The following is a 23,728-nucleotide window of genomic DNA, read 5'->3' as shown; positions in this document are numbered from 1 at the left end:
TCTATTACATAGATAGTTTGCAACTGGCTAGTCTGGGTTTACAAGATAAAACTATTACAATCGTTATTGCAAAAAGAAACTGAGATAAAAGAAAAAATATCAAATTTAAAAAGGATGTAATTCCGGATTATTTTAATGATCATTATGATGATTATTATAATGATTTCGAGCTTTAGAAATCGCGATAGCACAGTTTGCTTCTTTTAGCTGATATTCCAGATAACTTTCGTTTGTAATTGTTGAGATATAGCTTTTATCTATTTTCCAGACTAACGAAGCTTCAAAATAGTTAATCCGGCGAGTTAGGTCATGTATCCAAATTGGGTTTTACCTAATATGGATACATGAGTTAGTTTACTGGTCTGTTATCTAGTGGGGTTAATTCCTGACAAAGTAATAAGGACAACCAAATATGGGCAGAGTTTCGCCCGTCAGGTATTAATGTTCACAACAAATTTTGATGGTTGGCACAAATCATGAGGTTTTGTCTGATGACCATCTTTGTTGCGAAATAGCTTTGCTTTCATGTCCCGCTTTAAAAAGGGCTGGTTAAAAAGAAAAAGCTAGGATGCTGTCACTTTTCTTCAGTTTCATTTGATAGGAAAGTGCGTGTGCTCTTCCAGCATTGCCTCATACTTTGTAGAAGCTTCTATCGAGACTTCATTTGTTGAAACGTTCATGGTAAACATACCAGCCCACTTGCTGACTATGACGTCATGTAAATAATTTATTTTGATTGGCGTAGGGAAAGCACGTGTTGTGTTTATGGACTTCCGCTAAGGTGTGTTTGGTGCGTATCACGTTGATTTGCAAGCATTCTACCATTACGAAGAGAAGTGAAGTCTTGCTGTTCTTTTAGAATTTTGTAATCTGTCTTGATTTGTTTTCTCTGAACGGCGAAATGAGTGAAAAGCCATTTGCAGAAGTTGAAAGCTTTGATACTCATAAACTTAAACACGTGGAAACTCAAGAGAAGAACCCTTTGCCAACGAGCGATGGTGAGATCTGGAATATGGCTTAGGCCATTTTATTTCTTTATTTCGCAACAAATCTTTTAATATAAAATGCATGCTTTTTTCAGCCATTTATGCACGTTTTAGCTGTAGCCAATACTGCATAAGAATCTTGCTTATTAATATTTATGTGTGTTTTGCATTTTTGATTCAGTTTTTTTCGGGAGGATGTTCCCCCCACCACAGGCTTGCTTGCTGCGAAGTGCAAGGACGCACGCTTTTTGTTGATATCAGACCTTTCTTGCATGTGTTGGCACGTACAATGTGCTTTCGTACGTTGAAAATATTGTTTAAGATCGTAATTATAGGAGGGTGGTGGTTTTTCGGAGTTTGCAAAACATTTCAGAGATGAAATTCGAGTCATTAAGGAAGGGGAATGTTAACAGTAGACATCCAAATTTGGCAACGTAATTTTTGGGATTACATTCAGTTCACATATATGCGCATTTTCCGCCCACATCAGAAATTCAAAGTTTAAAATTACTTTTCTTGATCTACCTTTTTTCTATTGTTTACTAGAATCCAAAAAACGAACTCACATATAGCCACCCTAATTATTTGTCAATTTGGTTTTGTGACAATCAAGAAAATCCCCTTCAAAATTGATAACCAATAGTGTTTGATATGATTGGCTTTTTCAGAAGAAAAGAAGAAAATCCGTTTACTTTTCCTTAATTCACCTAAAATGAGACACTCCTAGAGAGATCTTCACCATGTGACCGGGAGAAAGACTGAAGTTCACATTGCACAAGAAAGATTCAAAGTGCTATTCGCAGTTTGAATAAAAGCGATCTCGACAAGTTTTCACGAATCATCACGCCGTGAATTATTATGCTTCCAGTACAGAAATTAATCGAGCTTGGACAAATACTTGGCTAGTAAGTTAATGCACGCTCAAACACTACTGCCCTTTCAGTGTAAACAACAAGCGATCTACAAAATCTGTCCTAATTTTTTTTTTAAGCAGAGAATCAGAACTAAATAATTGATAGCAAATAATTGCATGCATTTATTTCATACTTAGAACAATTAATTAAAAGGTAGGAACAAAGGATTTGTACACATTTGTTTTTAGGCATCCATGACATATTTTGCAAAGCTCTTTCCAAATGCATAGTCGGTGCATCAAGAAGGGAATCTTTCTCAGTAGTTGACCAACCTTGAATACTATGGACCTAAGTTTTTTTGAGATAGTTAAATTTGTAATTCCTACTGTGGTTTATGGTTTCTCCTTTCACTCTAAAAATCTTCACTGTTTGTTTAAGAAGCCACAGTGCATTTGTAGAATCATTAAAATTTCAGTGAGTAAATTCAAGCATTGGTATCTTTGTCTTTGTCAGGTAATTGAAATCATAGATACTGTCAATTAAACTGTATTAATGTTTTTTAAAATGTTGATACAATTTTTTGATATTAATGAAAGAAACATAGACATCTGTGTTAAAAGCTTGCCCTCACTGTTGAGGCTTGCAGCTTGGATGTGTTTCCTTTTACCACCACAGTTAAACAAGCTTTGAAAACGAATCTCTTTCCTTGTTGTCTTTGTTGACACATGACCTTCTTAACTCGTCACATCAAAAAAGTTTATTCATTTAGCATAATCCTAATCTCTTTAGAAATATATTTTCTTTATGACCTTTGTTGTTATATCTTTCTCCTGAGTTTTTCTTTGTTTGGATCTGACATCATATAATCTTTCCTTATTGTATGGAGTTGAACTGTTGCTTTGTCATTGTATTAGTTACGCAGAAGCTCAACTGTGCCCTATACAGAAATTTATTTTGAAAACTCACTTGTGCTTAGTTTCAAGGGATAAGAAATTCATAAACAAAATATCATCCAAGTCAGAAAATAATGATATATTATGTTAGATAGTCAAATCTTTCCTTTCATTAAATGCAACTTGTTATCAAATGATGCAGTGACTATTTTTGTTGAAACCGCATTTGGCATTGGGTGATGTTGAATTTAATCCCAGTTCCTTTCTTAAACAACTGATCTATGTTTTTTGATATCTTCCCCAACTAAGAGATCTATGTTTTTCAAACAATTTTTCTAATGGTATAAATTTTAGTATTGACAGTTTCATCTTGTTCTACTTCTGCTCACTGAAAACAATGGTAAATTTAATGAGTGTTATTCCTTGCAAGAGTTTATCAGCCTCTTGAACAAACTCAAGAGAGGTTTTGTCATTTTTGTGCCCATCATATATTGGCCTAAAGTCTGTAGTCTCTCGCGCAGCAGCCTGGAAGTTCTAGAAACTGAACACTAACCAACAAGAAGTTCTGGTATCCAAGGGTTGCTAAGGGTTGTAAGCCAATTTATTCAAGTTTGTATTAACCATAGTGACGACAGTGTACTAGGAAATTGAATCTGGTAGTCATAACATGTGTTATGGGCGCTAAACATATATATATATATGTGTTATAAAGAACACCATGAAATACCGCTTAATGACAAAATCTGATAGATATTTTACAGATTGCCAAAGCGTAGGCTCTTGCCCAAATCAAGCCCTGGTTCTAAACTTATAAACATACCAATATAAGCCTCCTTTGTTTATAAGCCACCCTTAATTATAAATGCTCTTGATTATGAGCCACCCTTGATTATAAGCCACAGCAAATTGGTTTCAAAAAGGTGTAAACTGTCCTTGATTATAAATCGCATCCATAAAAAACAAAGAAAGATACTTAATTTGAAATAAAGGGTGCAAAAACTGACAAAACCTGATTGTATCTAAAGCAATAGATACTACAAATTCAACCTAAAACATTATCACCCAGCATGGGATCATCACTGTCATCCAGAAAGATTTTTCTTCCTCACCTTCTACATTTTCACCCTCAGCTTCAAGGTAGCAGGAAGGCTTTTCAGGATTAGGATAAAATAATGTAAGCCACTTTTATTTTTTCAGTCCCCCTTATTTATAAGCCCCCTTGATTAAAAACCACGGGAAAAAGTGCCAAATATTAATTATAAGTTATGGCTTATAATCAAATAATTACGATATTTCACCTTGCTCTTTCTGCTCATATAGTCAAACTTGTAAAATGTAAAAATATGTTTTTATGATGTCATCACTTTGCCACTCTACCTCAGTGTGGGATGAACAGTTGCTTCAGGCAATGGTTTCAACAGCAAAGAAAAAAGTTTTTAGAGAGATAGATTTGATACTTGCCTGGCAGAGAGAGGAGATTGATGCATAATTTAGAGTAAATATAAAGTAATGTGGTGATTTTATAGTTAGCCAAATGCAGCTCTGTTGACTCGCACAAAACTCCCCAGTGGCTCATAACTGCAGACCAGGCTACAAATTAAACTCAAAAATGGCAAGTGCTTGTCCTGAAACCTCAATCTTTAGATCAAAGTCATATGCGTCAACCATTACATCACGAAAGAGAGGAACCTTACATTTTTTAAAGCAGTGAGCATGTTCTGTCTTGGTGGGTTACTTTGTTTGAACTTTGTTTGATGAAATGCTCAGAGCAATTACTTTTTATGCAAAGGTCCATAGCACAGTAAACATTTGTTTCCTACCCTTGCTGTCTGGAGCAAGGCTTTCAACTGTCAAATTGTGAAAAGCACTCAGTTTCAGCCTAACATCAGTTGCAGGCTAATTGTCTTATGCAGCCATGATGTATTGCCTATCATATTGGTTTCATGTTTAGCTACAAGGCTTCTTTTGATGAATGGCATCTTTTTCTCATTCTGTATAAGATTTGATATATTCAATTTTGTTTTTGTGTATAGAAAATGGGTGTGGTCCTGAATCAGTGTTGCACCCTTGACCACTGCAGTTCTTTGTCATCTCTACAGCTGCCATATTTTCCTGGATCTATCCCTGCTTATATTTTCATAACAAAATCTTAAATAAGAAACGCAATGTCCCAAAACAAATAATAGCCAACAAAATTCAATCCCAATCACCCTATGGCTAGTTTAGGGCCAGGTCAAACTGGCACAGCTCCAGAACTATGCATTGGTTCTGTGAAACTTCCTGTAGGACACTTGGACATACAATTCCTGTGTAGGAAGCAATGATAGTTTCAAATAGAGCCGATTACTTATGTAGACAGGTTACAAAGTACCCATTTACCAAAAGTTCTTATGTCATTTTTCCAGTAACAAAAATTCTTCATACCTTACAGTAATCAAGGAGGAGGCTGCTGATTCAAGAGCAGAAGTAAAGAGCTTTGATCATGGGAAACTGAAGCATGTGGAAACCGAAGAAAAGAACCCATTGCCCACACCTCAAACATTGAAAGAAGAAATGAGGCCAGAGGAGTTGCCAGATGTGTCTGGTGTTAGTTCATTTGACACCAGCAAGTTGAAGCATGTGGAAACACAGGAGAAAAATGTTTTGCCAACAGCTGATGGTAGGTTCAATTAAGCCTTTTGGAATTGAAATGTTAAGGATTCAGAAATCAATAACAGCTAGATTTGGCAATTGATGGTCAGGAATCAGGAATTGGGCTACAAGCGTAGGATGAATTTGGGAATCATGGGAATCCATTGGGTACCAGTCAGTTGTTTTCATTCAATCGAACTGGAAAGTTTTTCCTGATAAGGCCAGAGGTTTCGTTAGGTCGGAATTCTAATGTATTTGGGTTTGTTCAAAAAGAGCCTATCAGGTCCTGTGCATTTGTTCATTGAGCTATGTTTATCAAGAAATATGGAATGTCGAAGTTAAAGTGGTGACACTAAGCATAAAATAAATTCATGAAATTTCAAGTATTTTGACCACAATCACCGGTAAGCATAAAGCTGGCCAAGAGTATGCACCACAATAGAAATAGGTTTTTATTGTGTGTTCTAATTGGATCTTAAATTTGTATAGATGATTGGTGACTGAGACCTTCAGCAATCAGCAGTAAGTTTCATTTGGGCATGATAATGTAATTTATTTTAAACTACAAGTATTAGAAATAAATCAGAGACTGTTTATGCTGAGAATAGATAACATTTTTTATGACCATTCAACCAAAGATTACAGCATCAAAACAGCATTTAGTTTGATGAAACCATTTTTGGCTTTGTAATAGATTACAACGGAATATGTCAAACTTTTTTCATGGATGAATTCAGAGGGCAGTTGCACACACAGTTATTCAAAATCCTTAAACACAACTAATTTTAAACAGAAGTCTTTGTCTTGACAAGCTTTATTGGACTTCTATTCTGATTTTCATAGTAGTATCGTTTCGTGATAAATTTTCATAGCATTATTTTGGTATAATTCTTCTGAGAATGTGCATGCAAGAATGAGCTCACATGGGAATTTGCACAAACAATTATTCAAAATCTTTAAACTGAAGTAATTTTAAACAGAATTCTTTGACTTGACAAGTTTTTATCAGATACTATAGTTTCAGTTTAGTGATTTGTGCCGTTCCTTCCCATTCCCTTTGCTGTCTCTCCCTTTCCAACAAATGTATGCTGTTTAAGAACCCACCATCGGGCATTTTCGTTTGATGCGAATGATCTCGTGATCGCGTCAGCACTCGCGCAAACTCAACCACGCGAACATCTTATCGCTCGCGCAAAGCGGTAAGTTGCGAGGAAATGTTTCATCAATTAACACATTTCCAGTCATCTTTTGTAACCCAAGCAAGCGACAGACAAAACAAACCTGGTATATCAAAACACAGGGAATATAAGTAAACTGAATTAATCACATATCAACGGAAAATGGAAATTGAAAATCAGTTCCACCTCGAATGTTTATGAATACTATAGGCACTTAGTATTTGAACTAATTAGCCCTTCGAACATCGTCTGGGCAGTTAAAGTATTTTTAATTAAGGTTTGGAACACCACTTTGCGATCATCCGGCAAAAACGTCTATATCAAATTCATCTTCATCATCTTCATGATGTACATAAAATTTATGAACGAAGCATAAAATTTAATTTTTCTTGGAGTGCAATAAATAAAGATCATCATGAAGAGCTCGTTTTCATTTGATATCACCTTTCACAAAGGTACCTTATAATAGGATCATACAGTTTTTGTAAAGCCCTGGTCAAACGATCCAACATTTCGCCCAACATCATGTTGGGTGAAATGTTGGATCGTTGGACCACCTTGTTGGGTAACCCAATATCGTAAATTTCGATGTTAGACGAAATTTGACTGAGGTAAAAAATGTTGGCTGCCGATGTCCAACAATTCTATTGTTTTAAAGTGTTAAGTGAAATATTGGATCGTTTGAACACCTCAGCCAACATTGTTGGCTCTGCGCACGCGCAGTTGGTTAAAGAGCGCCAAATTTCAATCATCGGATCGTTGTTGTTTTCTTGGGCTGGTTTGTTCGTTTCAACAATCACGTTTGCTTACAATCAGTTACTCTTTAACTATGGACAGTATAACGAAATTCGTATTCTGTGCGAAAGAAGAGGCATCAAGCTTCAATGAAGAAACTGTAGCACAGAGAAGCTACAAGAAAGTGCGGGGGGGGGGGCGAATTTAGGCCACGGCCTTGATAGGGGATGCGACGCTCGTCCTGAAAAGCCGCGATGACAGTGAAAATATCTGAAGAGACAATAAATGGTGAAGGCAGCGATTACCTTTCGTTTTTTCGGATCGAAATGTCGCGAAACTGTGCAGCCTTCAGCCCGCACTTCTACCCAGTCCTTTTTCGATCTGCGCGTGAAAATGTTGGGTGAAATATTGGATCGTTTGACCAAGGCTTAAACATTAAAGGCACTGAGCTTTGTTGATTATTAATATTACTTTAAGAGCGATCGTTCGCGCAAGAGAAATCAAGCGTGGGCTGCTCGCGTGGGCTATTTCTTACGAAAAGCCGGCACCTTCCTCTAAGCATACAATATTCACGAATTCCCCCTAATTTTATATTAACGATAGTTTTAATCAAATTTTTTTCACTCAGTTTTTGTGATTTTTGTTATTCTTTTGGTATTGATTTTCGAGATGTTTTGAAAATTGGCTTTAAACTATGAGAAATGGGGACAAAAAAGCCAGTTGTGGAGAATAATATGAAAAACAATAAGAAATATTTTTGAACTTCTCAGAAGGATATCTATCGACTTTAAATTATCTACTTTTTTAGATTTAAGAAGTGAAAATAATTAATTTGTAGTGAACATTCGTTAAATATGTTTTCAATCCTTCCAATTAAGTTATCCAAGAGGAAGCTACAGACTCGCGGGCTGAAGTAAAGAGCTTTGATCATGGGAAACTGAAGCATGTTGAAACCGAAGAAAAGAACCCATTGCCAACACCTCAAACATTGAAAGAAGAAATGAGGCCAGAGGAGTTGCCAGATGTGTCTGGTGTTAGTTCATTTGACACCAGCAAGTTGAAGCATGTGGAAACACAGGAGAAAAATGTTTTGCCAACTGCTAATGGTGGGTTTACATAAATACAATTTTTAGCTGCCTTACTGAGAAAATATATTTTGGTTCTTAATTGCATATTTTTTTTGTTTTCTTGTTCTTCCCATTTGTTTTTGCTGTTCGTCATTTATATATATATAAACATATATATTGGCTCAGTTGAATGACAATTGTTTTTTTGTCGCATCAAACCATTCTGACCAAATGCAGTAATAAGAATTGTGCAACATTGTTTTGCAAAAAGATTCCTTCTGCCTCATTCGTCCTAAAGAGTGAATGTATATAATGAATTTTGTTTTTGATAAAAACTAGTTATCAAAGAAGAGGCAGTTGACTCGAGGGCAGAAGTGAAATCTTTTGATCCATCGAAGCTGAAGCACGTAGATACTGTGGAGAAGAATCCATTGCCAACACCGCAAACACTTAAAGAGGAGATGAGGCCTGAAACGCTTCCTGATGTTTCTGTTGTAAAAGATTTTGATGCTTCAAAACTGAAGCACGTGGAAACACAAGAAAAAGTTGTATTGCCCACCAAGGAAGGTTTGTGATTTACTATTCTTATAATGTTTATGCCGGGGGTATTTGCGTTTAGGCCTTTTTATCTAGTACTGGGATTAACGTTTGTTTTCGTTGTCTTCTTATTAAAATTCATTCACTGCATATACCCTTTTTTGTATCAATATCTTAAATCCCCCCCGGCCATTCTCGTGTTTTCTCCTCTTTTTTGTTCGCGCTGTTAGCTTGAAAATAATCCCATAAACGGATTGTTTCTTCAGTGTCGTATACACTAAATGAAGTAATGGGCATGACTAACTATTAGAAAATAGCATATATACTCTATAGAAGAGTAAAGAGCTTTAATTTTAGATGTAGATTTTAGATATTGGCCAGGTGTAGTTAGTTCTTATTACATTGTCATCATAGTTTAGTTGTTCTGTATGCAGTGTCTGTCTGCTGAGTTTAGCAGGGTATTATTAAGCCAGGTTTAGTCTACATTTACGTATCCAAAGGTTACTTCTTGTGAATGTGCCTACTTGAGATTCTTACGATTGATGTGGTACAGAATGCAGTTTGAGTGCTGCCGCGTCGCGCATCGAAGAAGCGGTTGCGCTTTTGTTAGAAGAAGAAAACTTCTGAAGATAGACGACCTTTAATGATGATGGCTGACCATGGAAAGAGCTAAAGCTGTTCTGAAAAGGTAAATATCTTCAAAATTTGTTGTCGATTAGTTTGTTTAAACAAAATCTGCTATGATAAGTGTTTTGCAGACCAGCCTTGGCCTAACCCACCAAATATTCCCTGAGCTGTGGCTAAATAGCGCTAGAAATGGTTTACAATCCTTAATGAGCCTCTGCAAGTTTTCTACATCAGTTTCAGCCAAAGCATTTTTGAAGCAGCGGTTACGTATATGTTTGTGCAGCCACAGAGCTACAGGTTAGCGAGATATTCAGTTCACTGTGGGACAATGGAGGCAAAATGCAAAGGATTTCTCATAGCAGCGAAAAAGCTTTGACTTTGAATTTAAAGAAATTTGGTCAAAATGGCTTGTCTTTGATACCAACGATTAGACATGCGTAATATCCGTTGTTTTTCTCAATGAAACTTTTAAATGAAAAAAATACAGGCTTAAATTTTATATTTTTGTTCTTGCTCATTCTTTAATCACCGATAATAAATAGAACCATTAAAATCATTTTAACTAAATGGTAATGGTAAGGCAAGTAAAATCAGGCTTGAAACTTCTTATAATTTGGTAGGATAAAAAAGTGTATGGGGAAGTGTTGATGTATTTCAGAAAATTTGTTCTTGAAAAGCTTCGTAAGAGCCCCAATGCTGCGCTTGAACAAATAAACGTAGCTGGAAGATCCTTGCATGTTTTAGTTTTACTGTACAGCTTTTTCAATAATTTTACAGGGTGTTGAGATAAGGATGGTCGAGGCAATGAATTTGGTTTTTGGAGGAAGGTCAACAAATTTTACAACTCTGCTTCAAAACGATTTCTTAATTTTATTGAAGTTGCAGTTATTTTTTATTTGTTGCATCGTGAAATCCTTGGGGGTCAGGCGTTTTCGCGGTGATCTCTCGAATGGTTTTATTTCATAATCTGGCTTCAATTCGGTGTTGGGAAAAATTGTCCTGAAAGACGTTTTTGTAAATACCAGGTTCTCTATTATCTGTTATTTCGTAACAATGATTGTAACGATTGAAGAGGCCTAAAAAATACCAGCAAGTAATCGATACCAGCAAAGGCTGTCTGTCCCGCCCGCCCCTGTCTCGTCAATGTGTACATCGAGCCTTGCTTGCGTATTCATTTGACGCAGCTCTTAAGGTCGATCTTTGCAGCTTAAGGTGATCGGCACATCCAGTACTAGGTAAAACAAAATCTCTAAATTGTTTAGTTGCACTAATGTTGCCTAGTGTGATAAGAAAACGAAAAGAAGTTATCCGAATATGGAGAAAAAATTGATGACCTAAACGAGACCTCTGCGTGGGAAAATGTGCTTTAAGTACTGTTGTCACAGATGATGTAAACACATGATTCAATATCCTAAACATAAAGGCAGACCTGTTGACTAAAGGGCTTGGTGCCGACGCCCACAGGTTCTGTTCATTCTTTTAATGCACGAGAGTGGTTGAAACCAATTTTTAAGCTTTTAGGTCAAACTAATTGACCAATAAAACCGCTTAACAAGGAAAGTCAGATAACGACTGCACTGAACGCTCAACAACCGTAACGTCGTTATAAGATGTGGATTGTGGCATGAAGATTCGTTGAAATCTTTTTATTTCTCAACACTGTACCTGCTAAACTTTACTTGGATTTGACAACATGGCTTTGGAAGTCTGGCCGTCCTCAGGAGGTAACTAAAAAGTTTCTCTTCCTTATTCTCGACTCTTGATTTGGCTGTTGCTTGATAGACTCATCTGTCACACGCCAGAGATAAGTGTTATTAGATTTTTAATTCTTCAAAAGACTTTGCAGTTTCTGAAGTTGGTTAATTTTCCGCTGTCGGGCTTCGATAGGCAATGAAACGTAACTCGTTTCCCGAACACTTCCTGGTTCAATCACAGCTATGTTTCTTTGGATTTTGTTTCAGATAAGCACAAAGTAGGAAAGATTTCTTAGAAAAAATAAGGTGAAAGTTTCCTCCTGGAATCATTCCTTCGATATTCTTTTAAAAGTCAGCGAACATGTAAAGTCGTGGCCTTATTTGTATTCTTTCCGCTTCGCCGGATTAACTTCGATCGGCAACCGGAAGTGGGCTCGATCTTCAATGTTTTGAAGTCAAGGACATTCTGTAATTGATTCAGGCCACAGACCGTATTAAATTTGACTGATGAATTGAAATAGGTAATAAATAACTTTCACTGTACAACCACACACACTATTTTTAAATCGTACACGAACAGCCCCCTTAACCTGGTGTACTTCCAACTTGGTAAAAAACAATTGAAATCTGTGTAACACTGACAGATGCATTATCTATCTATCTATTTATTTATTGATAAGAAGTTTTTCTATGAGAAAAGAGCATGATGGGGCATCTTAATGCAGCTATATAATCCATCCTCGTAATGCACCCATGCAGCAGCGGTTTTAGGGACTGCGGGGCCAAGGACCAAAAGGCTACCATAAGCGCCGAGCCTGGGGTCATGGCCCCCTGGACCCCCTTAAAACCACCACTGCATCCTTGTAATCGTAATGCATCCCTCGCTTTTCACCTTCAAGCTTGCAAATGCTTATTTGTCAAGTTTCAAACTTTAAGCGTGACGCATTTCAGTTTTGCCCCACGCTTGTCCCACTCTTTTTAAAAGTACCACGCATTTTCTGGATGTGTCAAAAAACACAATAACCATAAGCGACCCCCGCCCCGCCTTCCCTTATTGTTAAGTTAGTTTGCATTGTTTTTCTTGCTCAAATTATTCACTATAAGTTGAGTGTAGCACTATAAAAAGGGATGTAGCCAAAATACTTTTCAAAGGTTACGCCCATTACATAGCTAGAACCCTAGAACCCTAACTGCCTTCCTCAAACCTGACTTCTCTGAAACTTGGCCACTATATAAATGGAATATGTATTGCACTGTGTCACTGTCCCATTTTGTTGTATCAACTTACTTTTTGAACAACATCTGGCCACTGACCTGTCGCATTGGTGTGTCTGGTAGAGAAAAATGACGTATTCATATTAATTTTTCCATTATCCTCAAACCCATTGAAACGCGGTAAGATTCTCTGTAAAGCAGTTATAATCCCACTTTACAACATCTTCATTAGATTCGTCAAATAGACGATATCTTGGGGTTCCAAGGAAATGCCAATCTTATGTAAAAAATTCACCGAGCTAAAGGTTTTTTAGGCCTTTCCTCTATTTTCTGTCGTAGACGCAGTTTCTAAACCCATTTCTAAAGAATGACGTTCAGGCATCCTTCAAAAGTTTGCTAATTTCTGTTTTCAAAAGTTTCTAAACCATTGCTTCCCGTATACACGTATTCCCGGAAATGGCCTTGGAAGGGCGAGCACGTCTTCTTTGTACCTTGCTTTTGTTGTACGGTTCCTTGTAAGGCCTGATAACCGACATCGCGATCAACTATAAGCCTTCATTAAACACCTCGTGTTTTTATTGCTAAAGGTACGATATATGAAAGCCAAACAACTTTCAGGGTGAAAGAAAAAAGCCGGCAAGCAATTAAGGTTATCGTCCAGCGAGCGACAGGTTATCAGTCGATGAACGATTTCGACATGGAATAATTGATTTTCCGTGGACGAATATCGCGAAGGGAGTTTAGTTATTTGTACCAGAAGGCTTTGTGAGCCCGGAACCAGAAGGCCCGCCTCATTTTGGGGACGTTGTGGTGCAGGTTGGAATTCGAAAATTTAATGTGGGAATTTTGAAGCCAGCAACTTACTTCTTGGGCAGTGCTGGCTTTTGATAAATCAGAGGATGGAGGCCTTTGAAGGTATCGGTTATAGTTTTGATAAAAAAGGTCAAGGACTTCTCAAATTAGTTGTGTTTAAATAGGGTTGAATAAGTTTTATGCTCGAAAATCTAAGATCAGATATTTCAGGTAAACAGGGAATTTTTTCTACGATATACAAGCAGGATTTATGACATTGTATTGACCAATTCCTTTTCTTTTTTTGCAGTTATCAAAAAAGAGTCTTTTGAGTGTCGAGCCGAAGTGAAGACTTTCGATACTTCGAAATTAAGAAGTGTTAAAACCCGAGTGAGAAACACGTTGCCAACGCCGCAAATATTACGAGCAGAATTGCGACCGGAGAAGCTGCCCGATATTTCCTCAATTCGTAACTTTGATTGCCGGTTGTTAAAACATGTTGAAGTAAGAGAGAGAAATTTGCTTCCTTCATTGGATGGTAAGGTTGCTCATTGCTATTGAAAAGCCCTTGCAAAGCCCATGGATTTATCAGTTTATTTTGAGATTGTTCAGCTGGTCCTTGCTTCTGGATCGCGCTATTGTTAAGTTCTTCCGTCAAGGCTCAATCGTCCAGTGACAGCCTATCGTGAGAGTTCCTTGAAAATGATATATAGATGAAATAAATATCTTTTGTTGTCAGTCAAATTTGACGATAAAGAATGCAGAGGAAAAATGGTGCATCGACTCTCTTGTTTTAAGTGTGTTAATATTGATGGTTTTATTACAGATCAAGTTTCAGATCAATTTTTTTTGAGGTTGCAAGGAATTTTTTTCATTCCTAACCCAGATTAGCTTTTAGCTAGTTTTCTGTAGAGACTTTTTTGCCTATGATAAACAGTTATTTGATGATGATAATGATGATGATGATGATGATGATGATGATTTTGATGATGATGATGATGATGATGATGATGATGATGATTTTGATGATGATGATGATGATGATGATGATGATGATGATGATGATGATGATGATGATGATGATGATGATGATGATGATGATGATGATGATGGTGATGGTGATGGTGTGGTGATGAATTTGAGTCGAAGTCTGAGTTAGGTTTATGGAAACACAGCTGCGTTTATATGGAGTTGTCATCAATGCAACCGAATTCCGTAAGCTTTAAGTTGGGTTTCAAGGTTATGTTTTATTGCAATCCTTTTCCGAACAAGCTATATTATGCAGTTTTTGATTTGTGTTTATTGATTCAAAGAGATTGAAAATTTAGTCTGCAGGTGTATTGGGGTTAGCAATTAGTTTGTTAGTATAGAAGACGTAGCTAGAGAATTGTATCGTTAGAAATTCAAGGAGGTCCTCGTTTGAAAGGTAAAATTTATATTTGATGTCTTGCAGGTGTATTTACAAATAGCATAAACACTTTCAACTATTCTTTATATAGTGAAGGACATTAGTGATTGTAACAGTTGAGTGAATGCTGGGGTCCAGCAATAGCACGAATTCTAATGGGGATTCGTGGTAGAAGTTGTAAGTCCTCTCATTTGAAAACCAAGCATTTTAAACAGAAAAGCGAGGCAGTGCTTGGTTGTGATTCGTAAATTCTTCTTACTTTTCCTATGATATTATTTCAGTAGCCCCCCTCACCATCTTTGACGGTCTGCCCGGCATGTTTTCTTTACTCTGGTCCCTTGATTAGGCCGATCGTTGCAGATTCATTCCTTTTGCTACTACATGTTAGTTTCAAGACAAATGTAATTTTTTGAGTTTCACAGCTCAAACAGTCATTAGGCGGGATATATTTTGTCCACAAGGTTTGGTTAAATCCACCGCAAAAACGGATCTATGTTTTAACGGAGTAGCTATATTACAAACAATACCAACTCTTCCAAGAACACTACCCATTAAAGTGATCGCTGCAAAAACCTTAATTAACCTAACCCCCCCCCCCAACTCACACCATTCTTAAGCAGTTATAGCCAGAAACATATGGAGAGAAAGCTTATTATTCTTTCACCAATCGTTGTTCAGTCAATTTTCTGACAAAAACACGAATTGTTGTGAGAAATTTCCCTGGCTTAGATTCATGCACCCCTTGGTGTTTGATAACAACTGTTATTGGGTATAAAAGCCTAATATACTTGTTTGCCAAATATCAGTGAAAAGTTATTGAAATTGATCATTTGAATCAAATGTTATTCGTTATGTTATCTTTGTACGCTTACCTTTCATTTGAAACCTAATGTTTTTTCAATTTCAGAGCTTACATATGTTTTTTTATATTGTAGAAATAAATTAACGAAACAATGGCGTACCCCTGGGTACTAGCAATCCAACGGTTTCCATAAGTCATTAGCAATCGAATGGTTTCCTCATAGCCCAGTCCTCCAAGTTTGCTTTAAGAGCGGTATTGCTTTGAGCGATGTTTAATGTACGAAGCCAGACAAAGGGTTTTATTTATTTGTTATTTATACAAGACATTGCCTGTAACTGAAATTTTCTCAAGCCAACTCAAACTTTCCACACTTAACACCTGTCCTCAGAAATCATCATTAATTTGCTCTTAGAAAAATTACAACCTCGATTCATCCAACAGCGAAATTACTAAATAACGATTCTTGGCTCCCCTCTCTTTCAGTTATTCAAGAAGAAGCTGCGGATTCCCGCGCAGAGGTGAAAAGCTTTGACCATGGCAAACTGAAGCACGTGGAAACTGCGGAGAAGAATCCTCTGCCCACTCAAGCAGACATTAAGGAGGAGCTTAGGCCCGATGTACTTCCTGATGTATCAGGAGTCAAAGATTTCGACTCAAAAAAATTAAAACACGTTGAAACGAAGGAAAAAACGGTCATGCCAACAGCGGATGGTGAGTTTCAAAAGAATGATCGTTAGTTTTTGCAATAGTCCAGGATTGGAACATGCCTGCTCCTAGCTTTGCTTGTTTCATATTTTACTTTTAGTCGTTTTTCTCCTATTACTATCTCCTTTTCTCATGTTTAGTCTATGCCAGTCAAACACCCCTACTCCCCTATTGAAATTACACCATATTAAAACCAAGAGGTATCTCACTCACGCAAACAGCGTATGAGATTTCCACGAAAGCAAATAGATTTTCAGGGATTTTCAGATAGAATATTTTCATCAGAAGTATACGAGATTTCCTTTGAGTGTTTGGCCCCTCGATTTAAGCGACTACAAGGTACCAAGGTAAAAACTTCATTCATATAAGCCTTGAAAATACATATTTATAAATTTACTTTTCCCCATTTACTGCCAGTTATTCTAAGACAGTTTTGTAGATTATTTCGCAGCATTGCATCAGAGAGGCATGGTGATATTTTGACGGCGATATTTCTCATTTATCTCAATCTTTGAATTATTAGTAGATTTTTATACTTTCAATTACAAGCTTGTTATTCAAACTTCCTTTGCATTCTCTTAATCCGGTCTTCTCTCGACCAGTTATAAAAGAAGAAGCTACAGAATCACGAGCTGAAGTTAAAGCCTTCGACCATGGGAAACTGAAGCATGTTGAAACCCAGGAGAAGAACCCCCTGCCCACCCCGGCCGATCTAAAGGAAGAAATGCGACCCGAAAGCCTAGCTGATGTCTCGGAGGTCAAGAAATTTGACTCTTCGAAACTGAAGCGCGTTGATACAATCGAGAAAAATGTCTTGCCAACTGCAGATGGTCAGTGTTGTTTTATAAATGATATTTTATTGTCCAAATTAACATGGTCTTTTCGGAAAATAGCGCGCGAAAACTCATGTGCATATTTTCCAGGCTTTTGATAGTCAATATTGCAGCTGCAAATTGAAAATGGCAAGATGGCTATGATGTGTACGGTATATTTCATTTTATTGAGACTTCTCGAATGAAGCAGAAATGAGGGCTCGGGATTTCAATTGGATTTCAAAAATTATATTAAGCACTTCTCAAATTTTCACTGTATTTTTACCGTTTGCTTGCCAAGAGACGAGACAAATTGAAATTGTAAATTGTGAATAATTTTATACACTGATATGCTCTTCTGAATGCATGTGATAATCAGCAAGATTGATCGCAGTATATTTGTTGATTTTCGTTGTACTTTTTCGTGTAGTTATCAAAGAAGAAGCTACTGATTCAAGAGCTGAAGTGAAGGCATTCGACCATGGCAAACTAAAGCATGTGGAGACCCAAGAGAAGAACCCCTTACCAACCCCCGCCGACTTGAAGGAAGAAATGCGACCAGAAAGTCTTCCTGATGTTTCCGCTGTGAAGGAGTTCAATGCGCAGAAGCTGAAACACGTTGAAGTTCAAGAAAAGAATGTTTTACCAACGAAAGACGGTGAGTTTTGTTGATGAATCGGTTTAATCGAAAATGGTTAAAAATGATTAAAAATATTTAGAATATTTAAAAATTATATGAATGTTTGAAGTCTTAAGGCTCCCTATCCAAGCCATAACACGTCGTTGATTGTGAAAAGATCTGCAACGCGCGTGGTTAAGTTTATCATTCAAAGAGAAGATCAATCTTTAAATATGTTTTTGCCAGAGGTTGTCTCGTGCAATGGATAAAAATTGGTTCGATAGATTAAGGGAGTGGTATTTTGACCTTGGTTTTTTTACAATTTATAAGCGGTTGGAATGTCAGGATATTTTGAATAAAAGATTGTTCTTATTTTTGGAGGAAAGTAAGTTTTTTTGGAATGTAGCCATGAAAGCAGACAACTTGGTGCTGAAAAGGATGCTTTAGAACTGGTTTAGACAAGCTCTTTTAGTTAATACCTAGCTAAGTCCTTCTGATTCTACCAACTTATCCAAGATATATACAACAATCTTAAACAAAGAAATTCTTACACGTTGAGTGTAGTGTCTTTTTCTGGCATTTGATGTAATACAAATCCTAGGTTGTATACATTGGTGTGTTTTGTTATGTATTCAGATGAGTGTGCTTTCTTATGTTAAGAAACCGTAATTTTCAATCGCTTCTCGTGCCATTAAGATTGCAAATACAACTAGTCTGTTTTCTGAAAATTGCAACGGAAGCTCGCAAGAAATTTATCCACCCTGGATTTTTAAATTATTTTTCGTGATAGACCCGAAAAGTTCAGTACGTTTTTAAATATGTAAAATTGCGTAACGACATCTTCATTGCGCTCGTTAGTGAGATCCCTAGCTTCACGAGAATCATTTGCAGTTTTCGAATCTGTATTCCACGAATTTCGGTGCTAGACCACATAGCTGAATGGGGAAAAAATTATAATTCACCTAACTGCTTGTGTTTATTTACAGTATATATGTTTTGTAATAATTTTAATGCAAAAGAACTCAAACTTTTTTAAAAAGTGATATGTAACGCTTAATTCGCTTGCCAAAAAATAATATTTTGATATTTAACCACAAGGAGGGCAGTGAGTGAAGCAGAAAGGGTTGAAGTTAGAGGGTCCCATATTTTGGAAATGGGAGTCAAAGTGATTGTGTAAGCTCGCACTGTTTTATATCTCAATGGTACCAATGAGTGAGCCATTGAACTTACAAAAAATCCAGAAGATTTTGAAATGACCCGTTGATAAAATTTATAACGACTATAACAGCCGTCATTATTTGAAACGTTTAAAGTTAAAAAAGTTAAAAAAACATTTCCAATGTTGTTAACATCACATATGTTTGATGCCTGCTATAATTCAGCATTTCAAATGTAAGAATTAGATGCAATTTTGCTTTAGGGGTTATCACATTGTCTAGGATGTTTATTTTTTAAAGTTTATCATTTAAGTGCTCAATACCCTTGTACCCTTGGCGGTTACTTAGCTTATAAATATCAGCTAATAGCTCTTTATCGTCAGAAAGGAATCTCAAGTTAAGCAAGGACTGTAAATAATTATTTTCCCTGCTAGCCTTTTTTCTTAATCTATTTCGAAATTTGTTCTGTAGTTATCAAAGAAGAAGCTGCGGATTCCCGCGCAGAGGTGAAAAGCTTTGACCATGGCAAACTGAAGCACGTGGAAACTGCGGAGAAGAATCCTCTGCCCACTCAAGCAGACATTAAGGAGGAGCTTAGGCCCGATGTTCTTCCTGATGTATCAGGAGTCAAAGATTTCGACTCAAAAAAATTAAAACACGTTGAAACGAAGGAAAAAACGGTCATGCCAACAGCGGATGGTGAGTTTGGTTGAATGTGTTGTTTTTCAGAAGTACTTTTGAATTATTTTAAAATAGTGCTGCAAATTCTTACGTATTTTCTCTGCGAAATCGTCAAGACGAAACGTAACGAAAAGTAGCGTACACTAGAGACTGTTGATTCATGGGGATGTTAAATAAATGAAATGTAACATTGTTGTTTTGACGTGAAAATCAACAATGGTTTTTTAATTTTCCACCATTGGCAAAAAGTGTTTTCTTTTACATTTTCTTGCCATTTTGATGTTTTATAATGTTTTCTACAGTGATCAAAGAAGAGTCCATCGATTCACGAGCCGAAGTAAAGAAATTTGATCATGGAAAGCTCAAACACGTTGAAACGCAAGAGAAGAACCCTCTCCCAACACCGCAAACCTTGAAAGAGGAGCTTCGGCCTGACACCTTACCAGATGTGTCCGGAGTGAAAGACTTTGAGAAGTCAAAATTAAAGCATGTTGACCCGGCAGAAAAAAACGCCCTCCCTACCAAAGAGGGTGAGTTCGCTTTGGATTCTTTCAACTATCTTTCGTCTAACAATTTTTTTTTATTTTTTGCCAAGGCGGGCAAGGTTGTACTGTGTTGCCTGAAATGGCCTTAATCAAAGTTCTTGAAATCCGGGGTTCTATGGTGTGTTCTCCAAATCGGGTTAACAGTTTTATTTCAGTTTTTGCTAACTGGGATGACCTTTTTGTAAAGTGTGCTAACAGGCATGTGTAAATTCTGACAGAAATAGAAACGAGCTAACAGATTATCAGCTTTCATGGGATCAGAATGGGTGCAAGCTTCTAATAGGCAACATTGCGCTTTGCATGATCAGGCACTTCTATTTTGCACGGGTTTAAATAAGAGGCAGGATCCACTTTAGGTCCGGTTTATAATTGTAAGGATCCAAATGTGTCTTCCTTTCAGGACTAACACGAGATGAGGATCTTCTCGTATTCAACCCGTACCCTTTTATGATTTATTATCTTTCTCAAGTTGCCTTTCCAAGATAGCTTTTTGAGCAATGCCTGCCACTTACTCGAGACCTGCGTGGGAGCCCAAATAACTGCTTCTAAATGGAATGGATCCGGGTAGGTACGGATCCACCATGGCTTGTGTAAACGCAGGGCCTTTGCAGAACTTTCTAATGTAAACAGGATCTGAGGGTCTTATTCATTAGGCTACAAATAGGGGGGGCCAGTGTTTAAAATCTTAGTTATAGTTTTTTTATTAGAGTTGTTCTGCTCGTGTCTCTATCATGAAGTACTACTAACCGAAAATATTTAGTAAATAATAGTTTTTACAATTTTCTAGTTATTGACGAAGAGGCAAAGGGGACTCGCGCAGAGGTGAAAACATTCGACAAAAGCAAGTTGAAGCACGTGGAAACAGAGGAAAAAGAGAGCTTACCATCGGCCGAGGGTAAAGAAAAACCCAAAAAAGATTGCCTTATAATGTAGCCTCAAGCCTTTTTATTAATGGACTCAGACTGACCCTCAGGACACCATCTTCTGATTTGTCGGGAACGCCCCATTTTGAGACGACAAACGAATTGTGAATGTACTTAATGCCGCATAGACACTAGTACCTGATTTATAACATACATTGCCTTGTATCGTTTTTCATAGGCATTTCTAGTCTCAAGTTTCTACTTATAATTAAAGAAAAAACATACAAAAACGCTGCGCACCATTTAAGAGACATATAAAATGATGAGGCTACTGTCCTTGTTTAATTTATGAGTTGACCAGTTTTGCACCGTTGATGTTTTTTTTAACTTTCTTTTTCTGTTTGGTTTTTTACTGTTTGTTTGAAATCAGTTGGCAACATGAAGTGATTGCCCTTTCTGCTTTTATCCAACCTGTTGTTTGAGATTTTTTAAGAGAAAACACCCTTAAAGTCTGTCAACTTTTACAAAGAAGATTCATTTGCGCAATAAATTTAAGCAATAATCAAGTAGGACTGAAGGTTGATTAGGAATCTCGAATAGTTATTTCTGGAAATAGCGTGTTAGGAAATTTCCTTTCATATAAGCTGTTGGCAGTGTTAAAATCAGCTTCGACAAGTTACCATCGGTTTTTCGATAAGAATGACGGACAAAACCAATATCATTCAATTTTATTGGTATATTGTTTTTATCATTGGAAGTCTGACATTGTCTATCTTCGTAAGGTCGTATCAGAACCTCATCCAACTCAAACTGAGAAATCTCTGACTTTTGTAATTCCTTTATTTACAGGTTAGGTCACTTTTTAACCACAGATTGATCGTCTTTGTTGTTTTTCATTCATTTGTTAACATTTGTACGCGCATGCTATTAAAGTTGAGAATTGTTGACACAAGTTGAATTTTGACGTTTTCTTTGCCTATCGTGAACTAAATCTGAACCAGTTTCTTAGTTTTTGCGAATAATGGAACTTCAGTCGCCTTTCGAAAATGGCTTGAACGAGTTTCAAGTGCTGTTCGGTCTTCTGCCAAATTTAGATTGTACTTCAAAACGTGGTTTTAACCTCTAATTACTTCTTTCTACCGAACCAAAGTTGGCTTGATATCAAAGTGAATTTTCAATGCAGAGGCCACTTGTATTTTTACGCATTATTGCATTTTGGGTTTTATGTTCCCACAAATTGCAAAGATATGAGAGCTATGTAATTTATCTTGTCCGAAACCATACTGTATTGTTGATAAAGGTGTCTCGTTATGGCGCTAGAATGTCAAAACAAGGCTCCTGAGACTTGCAGCTGCGAATCAGGGTATGCTGCTCACCTGTCCTATTGTTATGCAAATCATAATTAATTGGGTTAACTGGGAATCAATCGACGCTGGCTTGCTTGAAAACAAACCATCAATTGTGTTGTTTGTGCTTCGGCCCGACGGCTTCCCCATGAAAACGACAGGGAGTCTCACAATCTGAATTATGTAGAGGACCGTACAAAAGAGTCGTCATAGAAGGTCAATTTTTAGTTGAAGCGAATTTTCCGCGTCTTGCATGCGTGGTCCTGCGGTTCGCTTCCCCTTTGACGGTTAGGTAAAGCTAGGGAGGTTTTCTAAAACATAGCAGTCTATCCACAAGAATTTTTATTGTTGAATTTTGGATATTTCTGACTTTGAAAAAGCAAACACTAAAGTATATCTTTGGTTCTATTGCAGAAATCGCGAAAGAGAAATCGCAAAAATGATAGTTGATTCCTGTGGAAGATTCATGTCAGTAAAATTGTTGCGCCCAGTGGCTGTGTATGTGAGTTAGAATTTCAATAAAAAGAACACGATTTGTTATTTATCCATTTATTACAGTGTTGGAAAGTAAATTCTCTAATATTAAGCACAATTTGATACAAATATATTCTTGGTATTTTAAAGCTATGTTTTACAAGACACCCCACATCATCCTAGTTTAAATTAACAATCCACAAGAAAGAAATTTGTCATTTTGAGCAATATGATACAAGGGAACTCTTACTTGGTCTTGGTTTGAGTGCCACGGGAAAATACTTTTAGAAAAAGATTCCCCTTCAATAACTCCCAACGGTATTTTAGGGCTACATCCTTTATCACGCGGCTCAAGTTTTTCAAAAGGTAAAAACAGTAACTTGTGCCCCCCCCCCAACCTAATGGCATTATATAATAATTGGATAGTCCCAAATTGGGAGACCCCTTGAAGGCAACAAGAAGCCCAGATAATAGAAACCAACCATTATGGGGCATGCGCGTGGGACGAAATCGTCATTGCGCATGGACTTTGACGGCAGGACGGGCTGTTGCCTCGCTCTTTATAAGCTTTTCACTCGTTCTTCGCCCCAATAAATTTATGATATATGGTTACAATTCCCTGAGCTCAAAACCATACATATCCTGCCATTTTGAGACGGAGGAGTGTCCATTCTCTCATTCCCCTAAAACATCGAAAACATTTTTCCGTCAACAATGCCAAGCACTTTGCCGTAGGCAACTATGAGAGCGACATCTTTGACCATCTCGAAAAATGTTGTTGCCAGTCAGTCGATAGAAATTGAAGTGGGCCTAGCTTGAGTGGGGTTGTCTTAATCTTTATGCAATTTAAATTAACATGCCAAGTAATAAACTGCGTGGCTGGTCTTTAAAGTTTTCTAAAGTTTTAGATATTTTTCGATTTCTATATTAGAACATAAATTTCGCTTTAGTGATTGCTAACATTGCCAATGAATCGCAAAAACGAAATTATTTGTTACAGTTTCTATATTTCATACTACATTTCATAATAAGGTAATAAATTGCCCCTGCCAGCGAGCCGGAGCAGTTGAAAAGTGGGGAGGGGAGGTCAAACAAAAATTGACACTT

At 37.0% G+C, this 23,728-nt stretch overlaps 1 protein-coding gene across 4 annotated transcripts; it reads left to right on the top strand.

Annotated features, from left to right (window-relative positions):
- Nucleotides 1–790: 790 nt before the first annotated feature.
- LOC135681775 (uncharacterized) lies at nucleotides 791–23,608 on the top strand. Of its 4 annotated transcripts, XM_065196385.2 has the most exons (12): nucleotides 794–998; nucleotides 5,165–5,392; nucleotides 8,156–8,383; nucleotides 8,684–8,911; nucleotides 13,520–13,747; nucleotides 15,903–16,130; nucleotides 16,727–16,954; nucleotides 17,367–17,594; nucleotides 19,184–19,411; nucleotides 19,696–19,923; nucleotides 20,726–20,833; nucleotides 22,562–23,608. In XM_065196385.2, exons 1-12 carry the CDS (start codon nucleotides 902–904, stop codon nucleotides 22,588–22,590), a joined length of 2,286 nt encoding a protein of 761 aa, XP_065052457.2. In that variant the 5' UTR covers nucleotides 794–901; the 3' UTR covers nucleotides 22,591–23,608. The 4 variants fall into 4 exon arrangements, with proteins under 4 accessions (XP_088968066.1, XP_065052457.2, XP_065052456.2 ...); XM_065196384.2 differs by lacking the exon at nucleotides 22,562–23,608 and having other exon boundaries at nucleotides 20,726–21,759; XM_089111940.1 differs by lacking the exons at nucleotides 16,727–16,954; nucleotides 22,562–23,608 and having other exon boundaries at nucleotides 791–998; nucleotides 20,726–21,759.
- Nucleotides 23,609–23,728: the final 120 nt, after the last annotated feature.

The sequence above is a fragment of the Rhopilema esculentum genome, chromosome 12 (genome assembly GCF_057945365.1).
Source record: "Rhopilema esculentum isolate cy_ngs chromosome 12, ASM5794536v1, whole genome shotgun sequence".
NCBI lineage: Eukaryota > Metazoa > Cnidaria > Scyphozoa > Rhizostomeae > Rhizostomatidae > Rhopilema > Rhopilema esculentum.
This window is presented reverse-complemented; position numbering and strand designations above follow the sequence as displayed.